Source organism: Lacerta agilis, chromosome 3 (genome assembly GCF_009819535.1).
Source record: "Lacerta agilis isolate rLacAgi1 chromosome 3, rLacAgi1.pri, whole genome shotgun sequence".
Lineage (NCBI taxonomy): Eukaryota > Metazoa > Chordata > Lepidosauria > Squamata > Lacertidae > Lacerta > Lacerta agilis.
In genome coordinates, this window is record NC_046314.1 from 56394534 (window position 1) to 56408200 (window position 13667).

A 13667-nucleotide genomic window follows, 5' to 3' on the forward strand; every position below is an offset into this window, starting at 1 on the left:
TTTTTTAAAGATGCTGTTGTTAGTATATTATACGTTCCTGTTATTCTGTTTGTTTTAAATGAATGCTTAGATGTCTTTTGGTAGAAAGGCAGTGTATTGTTTCTTCGTTGGTTACAGCAACATAGGTATATCTTACTTAAATAATGAAAACCCTAAAGCATCCACTCATTGCCTCTTTCACCTTGCCCAAAGAAAAGTAGTTTCACTTTCCAGGATTACTGTGAAAACAACAATCAATTCTGATTCAAGTATTACCAAATCCCCATTGCATTATTCAGTTAAGTTCCGCTTGCTTTTTTGGCTCTAAGAACATCACTGTTGTTTTTTTTCCTTTGAATGTCACATATCAAAACACCAGAATATTCCTGGAAGTATGTGCTCAAAAATGAGCTGGCTCCAGAGTTCTGATTGCTTCCTCATGCCGCAGCCATCAAGGACTCTGAACTCATTAACACGCTTGGGGTGCAGCAGAGCTATAAGGGCAGAGGCCAAAAGGGAGAAAACAAAGTTGCACAGATAACTGTCTGGAAAGCTGAAAAATGAGCTCTGCTCATGAAACAAGAATAAGGGGGGACAGCAAGATGGAGCTGATGAGCTTAGAAACACAGGACGTTGTTAAGAGGAGCACTCTTAAGAAATACCAGATACTTTGTGCGGTAAGTATTGCCCTTTGCTTCCTTTTCAAACTTTTAATGTTAAGGTTTGTTGCATTATTGGCTCAAGTTTCATTATGTTTTAACAGTATAAACTTTCCACGGACCATTGGAAATTTCCTGGCAGGGCATGGCAGCATGGATAAAACTGCTGCTTTAACAGACCAACAACTCTTGATGTTCTTAGCTCACAGTCTGCTAAAGGGCAGATACGAATGCCTGACTTTTTCAAAGTTGATGAAAGAAAGCCCGGTCCCTTAGCTGCAATATTGTGTAAAAATAGTATGCATTTGTGGCTACTTTCTATTATTTATTTTGTTCACAGCCTACTCTATCCTAGTGGCTCGTGGTGGCTATATCCCAGTCTGAGTTAACCAGAGCATGTCAGAACTAAATAATAGGAAAAAAATGTGTTCTGAAATACAGGGAGGATTGAACAGATGACAACCACCCTGCCCTTAAATGTCACTCATGTTCCCCCAGCCCCAATCCTAAGGGTGATATTGCCAGCTTTGACAATGCTTGTGATTACCCAATGGGGATAGAAAGGCAGGAAAATGTGATTCCTCACTATGCATTGCACAAGCGGTTAGCACTTTAGAAGCTAATGTGCTATAAGTGCAATAACTACAAATGAGCCGAAACCATTACAGTATTGTTTATTCATCTAGGTCCTCACTGACCCTTAAAATCATTCCTGTTCACCAAGGCATTTGAGAGCTGAAAGATATTGTCCCTGGCAATACTGAAATTAGAGCTGTGAGGGTATGTGAAAACCAGTTTTTAGATGTTCTTAATATTTTTTATTTAAACCAGTTTTTAGATGTTCTTTAATATTTTTTGGTCAGGAAGACAGGAGTGCCTGGCGTGCTCTGGTCCATGGGGTCACGAAGAGTCAGACACGACTAAGCGACTAAACAACAACAACAACATTTTTTAAAATGTTAAAATGGGTTTTTAATCTTTAGTTGCATTGCTTGTTATTTGCCCCCTTGGCTCCTTGAGAGAAAGGACGGAATTGAAATGTAATAGGAGTAATAATACTCTGGGTGGTAATGGCAGTCCAAGGTTCCAGACAAAGGACTGCAGATCACCTGCTAGCTAATCTGTTTATATGGAGATACCATGGATTGTACCTGAGACCTTCTGAGTGCAAGAAACATGCACTTCCACGTTCCTGTATTGCAGGGGGTTGGACTAGATGACCAACATCTCCCAGGTTCTAAATCAGGGAGCAAATAGAAGTTGGGAAAATGTTAAGCAACAAATGTTATTTAGGCTTCTGTCACAGTGTTCTGCTGTGCCAGAAGCGGTTTAGTCATGACCTAGAAAACTGGACAAACACCAGCTCCCTCAACCTGAAGATGTATGAGCGCCAAACCTCATAGTCAAGCTTGACTGGACTTAACTGTCCAGGGATCCTTTACCTTTATCTAGGCCAGGCTTCCTCAACCTTGGCCCTCCAGATGTTTTGAGACTACAATCCCCATCATCCCTGATCACTGGTCCTGCTAGCTAGGGATCATGGGAGTTGTAGGCCAAAAACATCTGGAGGGCCAAGGTTGAGGAAGCCTGATCTAGGCAATTTTATTGTGGCAGCTTGTCATGGACTCGTCGGTACCAGAGGCATGGTAGTAGGAACCAGCTGGGGAACAACCAAGGAAAGAAGGCTTGGAGTGGTAGTGGGGCAATGATGAGTGGTCAGAGAGAGAAGATGCAGAAGAGGATGTGTTGTAAGTTGAAGCGGTAACAGGGGTTAGTGAGCTGGGAGAGTGGCAGAGAAAAGTCCAGAATCAGAGGCAGAAGCTGAAACAGGAGAGTGGAATGAGGGTGGACGATAGGAAGAGAGTCAGGTGGGTGTCACAGGTGTCTCCCCCTACTGGTGCAACAATCTCCACACCCCACTTATCTCCTAGAACCAGAAGAGGCATGAAAAGGGAGGAGGAGAGTTTGGCTGCCTACAGGTGCAGTCTCCAGTTGCTTGGAAAAAGGCCTGGAGAGGAGGGGACTTAAATGGCTGTGGGGAGGTGGGGACTTTCAGTCTTGGCTTTTGATTTTCATGCAGGAAGACCACCAAGAATGAGCCTCTCTGCTCATTAGGCTCGACACACAACCAAGTCTGTGGAGATTGTGTTTTTGCTAATAAAGAGTTCACTCCATCTTTAAACTGTGATTACTGACCCGCACGCTTCTGTGGTGCATCATAAGCTTGAGACTTTTCCCCCCCTTGCTGAATAAATGAGGAAAAGACAAACATGCCCACTTACATAGTCTCTTATTCTCTTTAAGCGTTCACTGGTAGATTGTAATCGCAGCCAAACTCCATCAAGGTACCGGGAAGAATAGTGGAGTGCAAAGTTACAGAAATGAGGAACTGTTCAACAAGGACTTAAAGGATCCGAATGAGAGCTTAGCATTTGATGAGTTAAGCAGACATGAGTTTGGCAGCAGGGCAAGGAGCACTGTGCCCTGCCTTTCCTTGACTTAAAGAAAACCCAAATTTTCAATAAAGTGACTTAAACTACAAAAACAAGCAAGCAGGTTGAAGTGGTTTTGGACAGAAGTTGTGGGTGTGTTTGCATGTCAGTGCAAAAATATATATCTTAACTTCATATAAACATGTGTGTGATCTGAACCAGCAGTGACTGAATAGAAATGAGACCTTAGGGTCATAGTAGGTAATAATAATAAATAAACTTTATTTGCATAAGCCAATGGCCATAGCAACAATAAAACATTACAATGTAAACAGAAAAGAAAATTTTATATAAAAGCACATTTTAAAATTCTGAATTATCAATCAGTTAATGGCCCTTATTTGAATTGCTCCAGCTATGAAGCTAGCAACCTTAGCTGTTATGTGGTCATTTTGGTGTGATAGAAGAAAGGGCATTATGGCCGTGCTTGAGCGCCCTGGGATGGTTAGTAGGAATGGGGTGATGATCTCATTCCTCAGGTCTTTGTAAAGGGTACAAGACAGGAGGACGTGTGCCACTGATTCTGTACTACCATCTCCACAGGGGCAAAGTCATTTCTCAGGTAAGATCTTTTGGAATCAACCTTCAAGTACAGCAGATGGCAAAACATCCAGTCTTGCAAGTGTAAAAGCACATCTGTATTTTTGGGATAATAAGTTTGTTCAAATATGGGGCCAGAGAATCGAAATGGGGCAGTGAAAATTTACCAGGGGCAAAATTTCTTTATGGTGGCCAGGTTGTTCTGATGCTCTATGTCCTTTAAACATTGGCCAATTAGACTGTTTCCTTTGGTAGGACTCATCATGAGTAGGTGTTGTGGGGATAGGCCACAGGAGAGGAGTTTTTGATAAACAGTTTTAGTCCAAGCGGTTTTATGGGAGTCTTGAAGTACTAGAGGTAATTAAGGGGTGGGGGTTGAGTTTAGGTGGAGCCAGAAGTTAAAAGTTTTTGCCAGGTCCGTATTTCTACTGAAGGAGGTCACAGTAGATAGCTTGATATTGACTCAGTGTGCGGCAGCTGTGAAAAGGGCCAATTCCATGCCTGGGATCGTCAGGAAAGGAAATTGAAAATAAAGTTATGATGCCATAATACAAATCTATGGTGTGACTGCATGTTGTAGAGTTGGAAAAGAATCAGAAAAGAGGAACCAAAATGGTTTAAAGGGACTGAGCAGCTCTCCTATGAGTAAAGGTTGCAGCATGTGGGGCTTTCCAGCTTAGATAAAAGGTGAGGAAAAGGGGACATGATAGATGTTTATACAATGTTTATACAATGCATGGCATGGAGAAAGTGAACAGAGGAAAGTTTTTTCCATCATAACACTTGAACTCGTGGACATCTAGTGAAACTGGATCTTGGAAAATTCAGGACAGGTAAAAGAAAGTACTTTTAGGAATGTCACTTTAGGAAATACTTGTGTAGATGCAAAGGCTTATATTTACAAGCCAGTCATTATATAACTTTAATCCTTTAATCCACTCGAATCTCTGGTTTTCATAAAGACTGTGGCAGAAGAGGTAGGAGGACTGAAAAAGTTCAATAACAGTTAGTTTGTTTGTTTTTTTAAAAAGTAAAATGCACAAAACTTAGTTGTTCCAGTTATATTCAAAGCAAGCCCTCTTGTAAACAACTGCTATAAACAACGGTTGAGGAGAATGTCAGAAAAGATAAAAGGGGCTCATTTACCCCCCCCCCACAATTCTAGTATATTGAGGGTAGATATACAATTATCATCATAGATGATTTAGCCACGCTTCCTGGGGTTGATGGCAACCGTAGTCCTGCAACTTCTGGAGGGCCAAAGATTCCCCACATCTGCATTGGAGAGAGAGTTAGTGCCTCCTCATCTCATTCTGGGGCCGTGAAAACCTATTTGCTCAGCCGTTTGCAGGATATTAATTTTAATTATTTATTGCTGGAGGTGGAAATCTGCTCGGTGCTTTAAGCAGTGTTTTTGTGAGAGTGTACTCACCGATACAGATCTGTATTTTAAAGATTTAGGTTTCAATTGTATTTGTTTTATTTCGTTTTGGATTTCTTATGGTGTTTGCTCAGTCTGTATCACCTTCAACTGTATTGTTCTCTGCCCTGAGATCGGTCATGATAAAAATAAAAATAAAAATACGTCGAAGCAACTGGAACAAGTCATTTAGTCCAGCATCTGTTCTCAGGGTGGCCAACCAGATGCCAAAAGCAGGAACCAATTATACAAAAAGGGGTTCAATGCAGTATTCACTATAGAACACAGTTCAAAACTGCATTTGAATGCAGTTCTGAATGGTGTTCTAAGAGCAGGAGCCAAGCACAAGAGCACTCTAATTCTCTTTTAAAGCCACCTAGGTTGGTGGAAATCACTGCCTCTTGTGGTAGTGAAGGCCATAGTTTAACTATGCACCAGGTGAAAAAGTGGTTTCTTTCAGCTGCCCTGAAACTGTTACGTTCTGCTTCATTGAACGAAGGGCCAGTTAGAAATATTAAAAGTTAAATAAATAAAGCACAGCTGAGCATGGAAGCTGGGGCGGTGGGATGAAAGCTGGGAGGTAGGCGTTAGATCCTTTGAGCCTGTCTCTATTCCTTCTCCCACATGCTCCGTAAGTTTGCGTAAGTCTGCCTTCATATTTTGGCTCCACTTGGGGAAGTATAGCACATACCCCTAGCACAGGAGGAAAGAAGGAAGAGCTCTGCGCACAATATCCAGAGTAGTGCTGTTGGAGATATGCAGCGTAAGGTAAGGCCGACATGGGAGGATAGGGAATGGGATCCATAGCTCTGGCTCCCCTACAAAGACACAATTCTGCTGGTCTTCTACAAATAAGTTGGAAATCACTGCTAAATAGAAACTTTTGCTTTTGTTTTGCTTATTGGGTATGGCAATCAATCTGATCTATGGGATGAGAAAGCTATGATATGTGTCTTTCATCCTTGGTGATTTTTGCTGGTGTTGTATAAAGGCTTTATTCATGTTGCCCCATTCCACCACCATATTCTAATTATTCTACAGTATTACATCTCAAGTGGGGCTTGTTCTGCACAGCAGCACAGCATTACAGTCCAAGCCATCCTGCATGCCATTCCTGTCCCTTTCCCCCAGCCTCCCAATACGGTTCTGCCCTCCAGCAGCTCATGGAGGACTCTTCTTTGTTCTCTCTTCTTGTTACCAGGGCACACTTTACTAAAAAACCTCAAACCTCCTTCCTGTCACCTCACACACACCCCTTCACTTTAGTAACCTCTGCTTTGTGCAGACCTGGGGGATTCTTCATGAGGTGATAGCAACTGTCTATTGTTTCATAATGTTCTGTTCTGTTCTGCCCACCCTTTTCTCTGAAGCTGAGAGCTCAGTGAAGCATGCTGGACAGAGATGTCCTGGGCTGCTGGGCCATGCTGTCCCTGCTTATGCTGTTCCAAACAGTAGGTTTCGCAGCAGTGTCTTGGAGAATATGGATTAACATGAGCTAATAAGGTTCAGGCTGAATGTCCTTTTTGTCTGGCATCTTGTTTCCTAGAATGACCAAATGGATGCCCAATAGCAGGACTTGAGGACAATAGTTCCCCTCCAGTCCTGATCAGTTTGCAAATTATTGAGCATTCATTTGGACTTGTTTCTGACAATGTTGTCAAATTATTGAGCATTCATTTGGACTTGTTTCTGAGGAGGGTAGATGATGTTGTGTCAAGCAAGTGTTGTCCCACACTTGCCAGTGCACCCCCCTGTCCCTTTCCATATTGCAAAAGGTCCCATCTTTGGGAGATACAGGTTTGCTACGCAATCACATGGCTTCCCCATCAATTATAACTGAGTAACCTGAATTTGCTTGTCCTCCAATCAGTCTGCTCAGCATCATGAGCAAGCTTTACACCAGACAATCTATGCTGGCAGTTTTGGGATTGGCTTGAGAGAAGAAGCATATCGGCAGAGGAGCAAGCAGGCTTCAGAGCCAGTCACTCCATCATTGATCAGTGTCTGGTTTTACACTGCTGTTGAGCTATAATCAGTGAGGTCAGAAGGAATCATACTGTTGGAAGGGACCCTAAGGGTCATCACGTTTGACCCCCTGCAATGCAGAAATCTCAACATGTGGTCCCCCTTTAGAGATTAGACTGCATGACTTCCAGTAGGGTTAAATGAAAAACTACTCTCACATCTCAACAACACAGAACTACTTCTGTAAGTTTTAAACACTTAATTTGAGTGTTTAAACTATTATACACACACATGCACAAGCACACAAGCACACACACTTTGCCAGAAACAGAACCATTCCAAACACCCAAATGTATGTGTCACAATTTTTGTAAACAAAATCCTTCTATGATTGGATTGAAGACTTATATAAACTTGCAACATATGAACAGCTTGCATACAAACGCAGATTTGCCATGGACAAATTAAATGATATTTGGAATCCATTCTTACAAATACTGTAATAGGTCAAGATCTGGTGAAGTACAATAACAACCCTGTAAAGTATACAGGTTTTTTTGGGGGGGGGGCTTTATTTCCCCTTCTACATGGTTTCAGTTTCTTTTTCTCTTTCAATCTCTTTTATTTACATCTCACTATGTTTAGTGCTCATATAATTATGTACTTTTTGAACTTTCAATAAAGATGTTTTAAAAATAATAATAACAACAAAAGGCAGAAATTCATTTTCTGTGCCCCTGTGGCATGCATTTTATGATATGCCATGCCCCCATTCTGTGACTGGCACCCAGGCACTTTCTCAAAATTTCAAATGTGCCCACTGGCTCGAAGAAGCTGTCAATCTCTGAACTGTAGACAGTGCTGTGCTAGATCACACCAATGACCTGAGTGACTCTAAGACAGCTCCCACTGCTCCTAACCAAACAAGCATTGTTGCATGTATTCCAATTCTCCCAGCAGTGAGATCTCCAGAAATTCAGTGTGTTACTCTGGTTCTGTTTCCTGTGGAATGAAGCCATTGAAGCCTTCTTGACATTTTGCGATATGTGGTTCATTTACGCACATTGCACAGGCTGAGCAAAGGTAGAGATTTACAGCAGCTGCCACCCCAATGGACAGCCTGATAGGTTCCAGACCTCCATTGAGCTCTGTGTCCTGCAGCTTGCAGGCTCAGCTCTGACTTTAGCTGCAATTCCCAAACCTCTTGCTACTGTAGAAGCCCACAGTTTAGAGAGAGAGATTGTTTCCATTCACGTGGAAGGACAGTTTGTTAACCACATATATGCAATGGGTTTATTTTTATACTCTGTGACACATGCGTTATTTTGTAACAGGTTCTTCTAGTTTCTTTGGTGGCTGTATCCCTTGGACTAGGCCTGGTACTTGGACTAAGGAAAACACAAGAAGGTAATCTCATAATCTCCTCAGTAAGCAACCTGGTTGCCGAATTCTGCACGAGGTGAAGTTTCCAAAATGTGTTCCGGGGCAGCGCTACATATAACACATTGCAGCAATCTACCCTAGAGGTTATCAGAGTATAGACAGCAGTAATTAGGCTATCGCTATCCAGACAGCACAATTGCACTCATTTCACACGCTAGCAAGGTTATGCTTAAAATTCTACAAGGCAGGCTTAAGCAGTATGTGGACCGAGAACTCCCAGAAGTGCAAGCTGGATTTCGAAGGGGCAGAGGAACCAGAGACCAAATTGCAAACATGCGCTGGATTATGGAGAAAGCTAGAGAGTTCCAGAAAAACATCTACTTCTGCTTCATTGACTACGCAAAAGCATTTGACTGTGTCGACCACAGCAAACTATGGCAAGTTCTTAAAGAAATGGGAGTGCCGGATCACCAAATCAGCCCTGAGTGCTCACTAGAAGGACAGATCCTGAAGTTGAGGCTCCAGTACTTTGGCCACCTCATGAGAAGAGAAGACTCCCTAGAAAAGACCCTGATGTTGGGAAAGATGGAGGGCACAAGGAGAAGGGGACGACAGAGGATGAGATGGTTGGACAATGTTCTCGAAGCTAGTAACATGAGTTTGGCCAAACTGCGGGAGGCAGTGAAGGATAGGCGTGCCTGGCGTGCTCTGGTCCATGGGGTCACGAAGAGTCGGACACGACTGAACGACTGAACAACAACAACATCCAGACAGCTGGGCCACCAACCAAAGATGGATGGAAAACACTGTGCCACTGAGGCCACCTGTGCCTCAAGCAGCAGCAAAGGATCCAGAAGTACCAACAAGCTACACACCCACTCCTTCAGATGGTGTACAACCACATAAAGGATAGATTCTACATGTCTGGATGGGGCTGGCTAAACAATTTTTTTAAAAAAGCATTTATGACGTTCAAGCAGGCTTTCACAAAGATCTGAAGTTAAGAACTGGCTCACTTCTCTCTCTTTCATTCAAATGCATCTTTTTGTATGTTTTTTCCTCCCCCAGGAGAAACATCTTGGCTGAAAGAAAGTTGTACCTCTTCTGACACAGCTCAGTGTCCAGATGGGTAAGATTATAGTATTCACAACTGTTCACTTAGGATGTCTGTATTTTTTTGTGTGGTTTTGTTATGTAAATAAGCACACAAAGATTTTTTTTATTTATTGAGAACCATCATTCCAAGTTGATGTTAGTCACAGCTTAGAAGACCTTATAAAATGTATGGGCTAGAACATTCTGCAAGTTCATGACTTCTAAGAAAGAGTTTAGTGCTGTACCCTAATGGTATTTTCAGATTTCCTTTTCCTTTTTACCTTACCACAGAATTGCCTCTGCTCTGCCATCCTGACAGCCTATTTTATCTGTGCACCACTGCAGTTACTCTCTGTGTAACTGCTGCAGTTAGGCCTTCTTTCTCATTTCCTGCATTGCCTTTGGAGAACACTTTCTCTGTTGCTGTGCTTTGAGCTGCCCAAACCTGCAACAAGAACATGCACTTCCTTCCTCCTCCATCATGTGATCTTCTTGGGTATGTTCTGTGTACATGCGCTACAGAAGCTCAGTCAAGCAGTTGGGCTTGCCACATGAAACAGTTGTTTAGCAGAGCTCACTTGTACTTGGCACACACAGACATACACTACGATACACACACACACCATACACAGTTTTTACAAGTAGGCATCTCCCTCTGTTCCCAGAGAGGGTTCTTTGCTTCAGAATTCTTGCTGCTCCAAAGTCCACAGCAAGTCCTGACTTCAGCTGCTTCCAAAGTCCTTGCAGCTCTTCACAAAGTGTTCTGTTCTCTTCCATGATTCCAATCAGTCGCCACTGTTCAGATCTCCCACACTTTCCCAGCACCGAACGCTGCAACTTTTGTTCCATATCTACGTACAAATTCTGCCCAGCAACAGATATAAGACAGTTGCACTGCAAGGAATGAGTCAGCATTACCAACTCATATGAAATTAACCCATTAAACACATTCCGTAACAGATCCTCTGCTGGATTTTAGTCCCTTCCCTTTGCAGAAGGAATCTCTGAAACCCACTCTAAGGGGTGGTCACCCATGCTCCTTTATGAAGTGCCTATAACCTGCAATTTCAATTTGTAGGGACAGGTGGGAATCCCATGGACCCTGGAACCCCAGGTGTTTGGAACCCCATGGAGGGAAAAGTGACCTTGGAAGGGGAAGTTGCATCAGAAAATTTGCACCTCCTCCCTCCAGTCCTTTCTCCATTCCAAATTGCCCCTCCATGAATTGCCCCTTCTTTGGGAGGAGCCACCAGGTTTTTTTTGCTACAGACATTAGCATGTTATGTGTAACTTGACCCTTAGTCTTAAGTACAGTAAGCTGACAGCTTTTCCTGCAAACTCTAGCTATCTTGTATCAGTACCTGATAGTGAATTTTATCTACCCGGGCAACCCAAGCATGCTTTTCCTCAGCAGAGTCCTTGCACTGAGCCTCAAAGCACACACACTTGGGAATAAGCTTCATTTTAAACTTGCTTCGGAATAAGTACGTGAAGAACTGCAGTATTTGCTATATTGAGGAATGTGTGATTGGGCTCAGAAACAGAACACTTGTTATGAAAGATGAAAAGAAAAGTAAGTCAGGAGCAAAATAGCAATCCTGAAAAGTATTTGCAGAAAGATTAGGAGGTTCTGAATTTTAAACATGTATGTTTTATGCCAGGGTTTTTCAGGGGTTTTATAAATGCATTATCGACCCCTAAATCAATAGTTGCACTTTACATTGATTCTCAACTTACTTTAATAATTTTCAAATCAGTTAACGAGTTATGAAATCCTAAAGCAGTAGTAGATTATCATGTGTTATAGGGTCCAACTGGTCAGGAGATTGTTTATAGTTCTGGCTTATCACCATTTATGATGTAAGTGTCTATGCGCATTGAGTCTTTGATTAATAGTTTTCCATAAAATCATAAATGTGTTTCTTACTTGTCCTATTTTGGCTGCCTTTGAAAAAGAACAGCAGAAGTGTTATGAAATATCTACAGCAGGTTTTATAACACTCTAGAGGTGAGCTAGGGACTTCCTCCGCATGTGAAGAGAGGCTGTGGTGGATTGAGAGGACAAGATCAATAGTGTGTCCAACAGTCAAGAAGGTGGTTTCTGCATGTGTTGTAGAGGGAAATGGGGGGCAGATAGGGCTTGTCCACCTGGGAAGGTAGCCCATCTAGGAGAAGGAAAACTCTGATCCTAAATCTCCTCTGGGTTGTGGCTATATTTATTCATGAGCAAGGCTTTGGGAGTAAATCCCAAGGAAAAATCTGTACCCGCTGCTTTGTGGGGTATCTTAGGTAGAAGAAAAGGCTAAAGAGTAAAGCTTACACAAATCTGGAGTGGAGTCCTTGCAGCCACAGCAGGTGCTGTGATTCTCCAGCAGCTTGACTTCATCTCCAGAGGCGTTCTCCATTGTCTCTTGAGACAGACAGATGCCAACAGAGTTTCTTAACTTGTGGTCCATGGACCCCAGGAGGTTCATGGATGAGCTTCAGGAGGTCTGCAGCTCCCTACATTGGGAATGATGTAATTTCAGGGTCTTCTCCCACACTTTTCCTGGTCTTTGATGGAGGAGCTAGCCCATGGCAGGGCCCCCTTTTCATAATATGCTGAAGTGGTTTTGGCAGCCAGAGGAACATGACTTTCCCTCAATAGCCAGCCTTCCTTTTAGATCCCCTGTGACCTAAAATCAATTCAGGGGACAATTCAACACCACACTCATCTAAGTTTGCACACATTTAAGTTTGCTAGATGGAACAACTCTCCTTGTCTTTTCCCATTGCACAATGTACTGAATTCCTAACCCAATTTTGGGGTGGTGGCAGGGAGAGGAGGGGGGGAAGTCCCATTATACAAGTGAAAATCCTTGCACAGGGCTTCTGCTGATGTGACTCATTACAGTACTTGAATCCTGCCCACAGTGTTTCTAACATTCCTATTTGGACTGTCTAATCTTTGATTTTTCAGGAAGATGGCAACTAATATTTCTCAGCAAGTACCCAAATATCCTCCTGACTTCTGACTCTGTGTTCTTTACCTTCAGGTTCAATGTGCCACCGCTTATTCTTTTCTCAATGGATGGCTTCAGGGCAGAATACTTGGAAACTTGGGGCAATTTACTGCCAAATATTGGAAAGCTCAGTAAGTCATCTTGTTCTGAGGATGAATAATTTTTTTTAAAAAAAAATTCATTTTGCATAAAGAAATGTTTGAATTACTTGCATATAGGTGTTGCTGCAAGTGTTAAAATTTAGCAGAGGGGGAGGAAAAAAAGGGTCTCAGAGGAGGTGGATCAGGGAGTTGCTGCTTGAACTTTAAAGTAGGGTGACCTACTTTGCACTGCCAAAAAAAGGAAGAAAAGCATATTCCAAAAAAAGAAGAAAAGGGGGGCACAGATTTGCATGAAGTTTGTGTGTGTACTGTGAATGTGCAGATGCAGATATAAATAAATAAATAAATAAATAAAATAAAATAAAATAAAATAAAATAAAATAAAATAAAATAAAAAAATGCTACGGTTTAACTAGATCTGCAAGGTGAGTGAGCCTGTGTGCTTGCTCTGCCTGTCTGGTGCCCAGATGCAACTGTTGCAGCTTCAAGGCCCCTGCTGTCCTTTCCTTGTTCCCTATCTTGACCAGACAGTCCCTCAAAGAGAGGGGATGTTCTGTAACAGTCTTTCAACTAGATCAGGCATGTCCAACAGGTAGATCGTGATCTACTGGTAGATCACTGGATGTCTGTGGTAGATCACCGGTAGATCAGTGGCTCCCCCAAAGAAGCTAAAAAACTTTGTCTCCCCTAAAAAAAACCTCAACATCTTTGCCCTGCACCCCTAAAATGGCCTAAACCACAAAAAACAGGGCTTTCCTTCCTAAAAAAAAGCTCAATGTCACTTTCCTCCTCCCTAAAGAAGCTCAACAACTTTTACGTGAACCCCCCAAAAGGGGGTAGATCACTGCCAGTTTTTTAACTCTGTGAGTAGATTGCAGTCTCTTGGAAGTTGGGTACCCCTGAACTAGATGAATGCCCTGTATTAAGCAAGGCATATGGCCAGAGCCTCCTCTTGATACTCCGATATTGAGCAGACGTCTTCAGTAAGAGTTCTGGGGCCAGCCTTTTCGCTTCAGCAAATGAAGTACTCA

The 13667-nt window shown here is 42.5% G+C and overlaps 1 protein-coding gene across 1 annotated transcript in view; it reads left to right on the forward strand.

The window, feature by feature from the left end:
- The first annotated feature begins 429 nt into the window (after positions 1-429).
- ENPP3 (ectonucleotide pyrophosphatase/phosphodiesterase 3) overlaps positions 430-13667 on the forward strand; it is a 46661-nt gene continuing 33423 nt past the window's right edge. Inside the window, exons 1-4 of the mRNA XM_033143790.1 lie at positions 430-656; positions 8390-8462; positions 9507-9567; positions 12569-12666. Coding sequence (XP_032999681.1) covers positions 540-656; positions 8390-8462; positions 9507-9567; positions 12569-12666 — 349 coding nt within the window. The 5' untranslated portion in view covers positions 430-539. The remainder of the gene's footprint in view (positions 657-8389; positions 8463-9506; positions 9568-12568; positions 12667-13667) is intronic.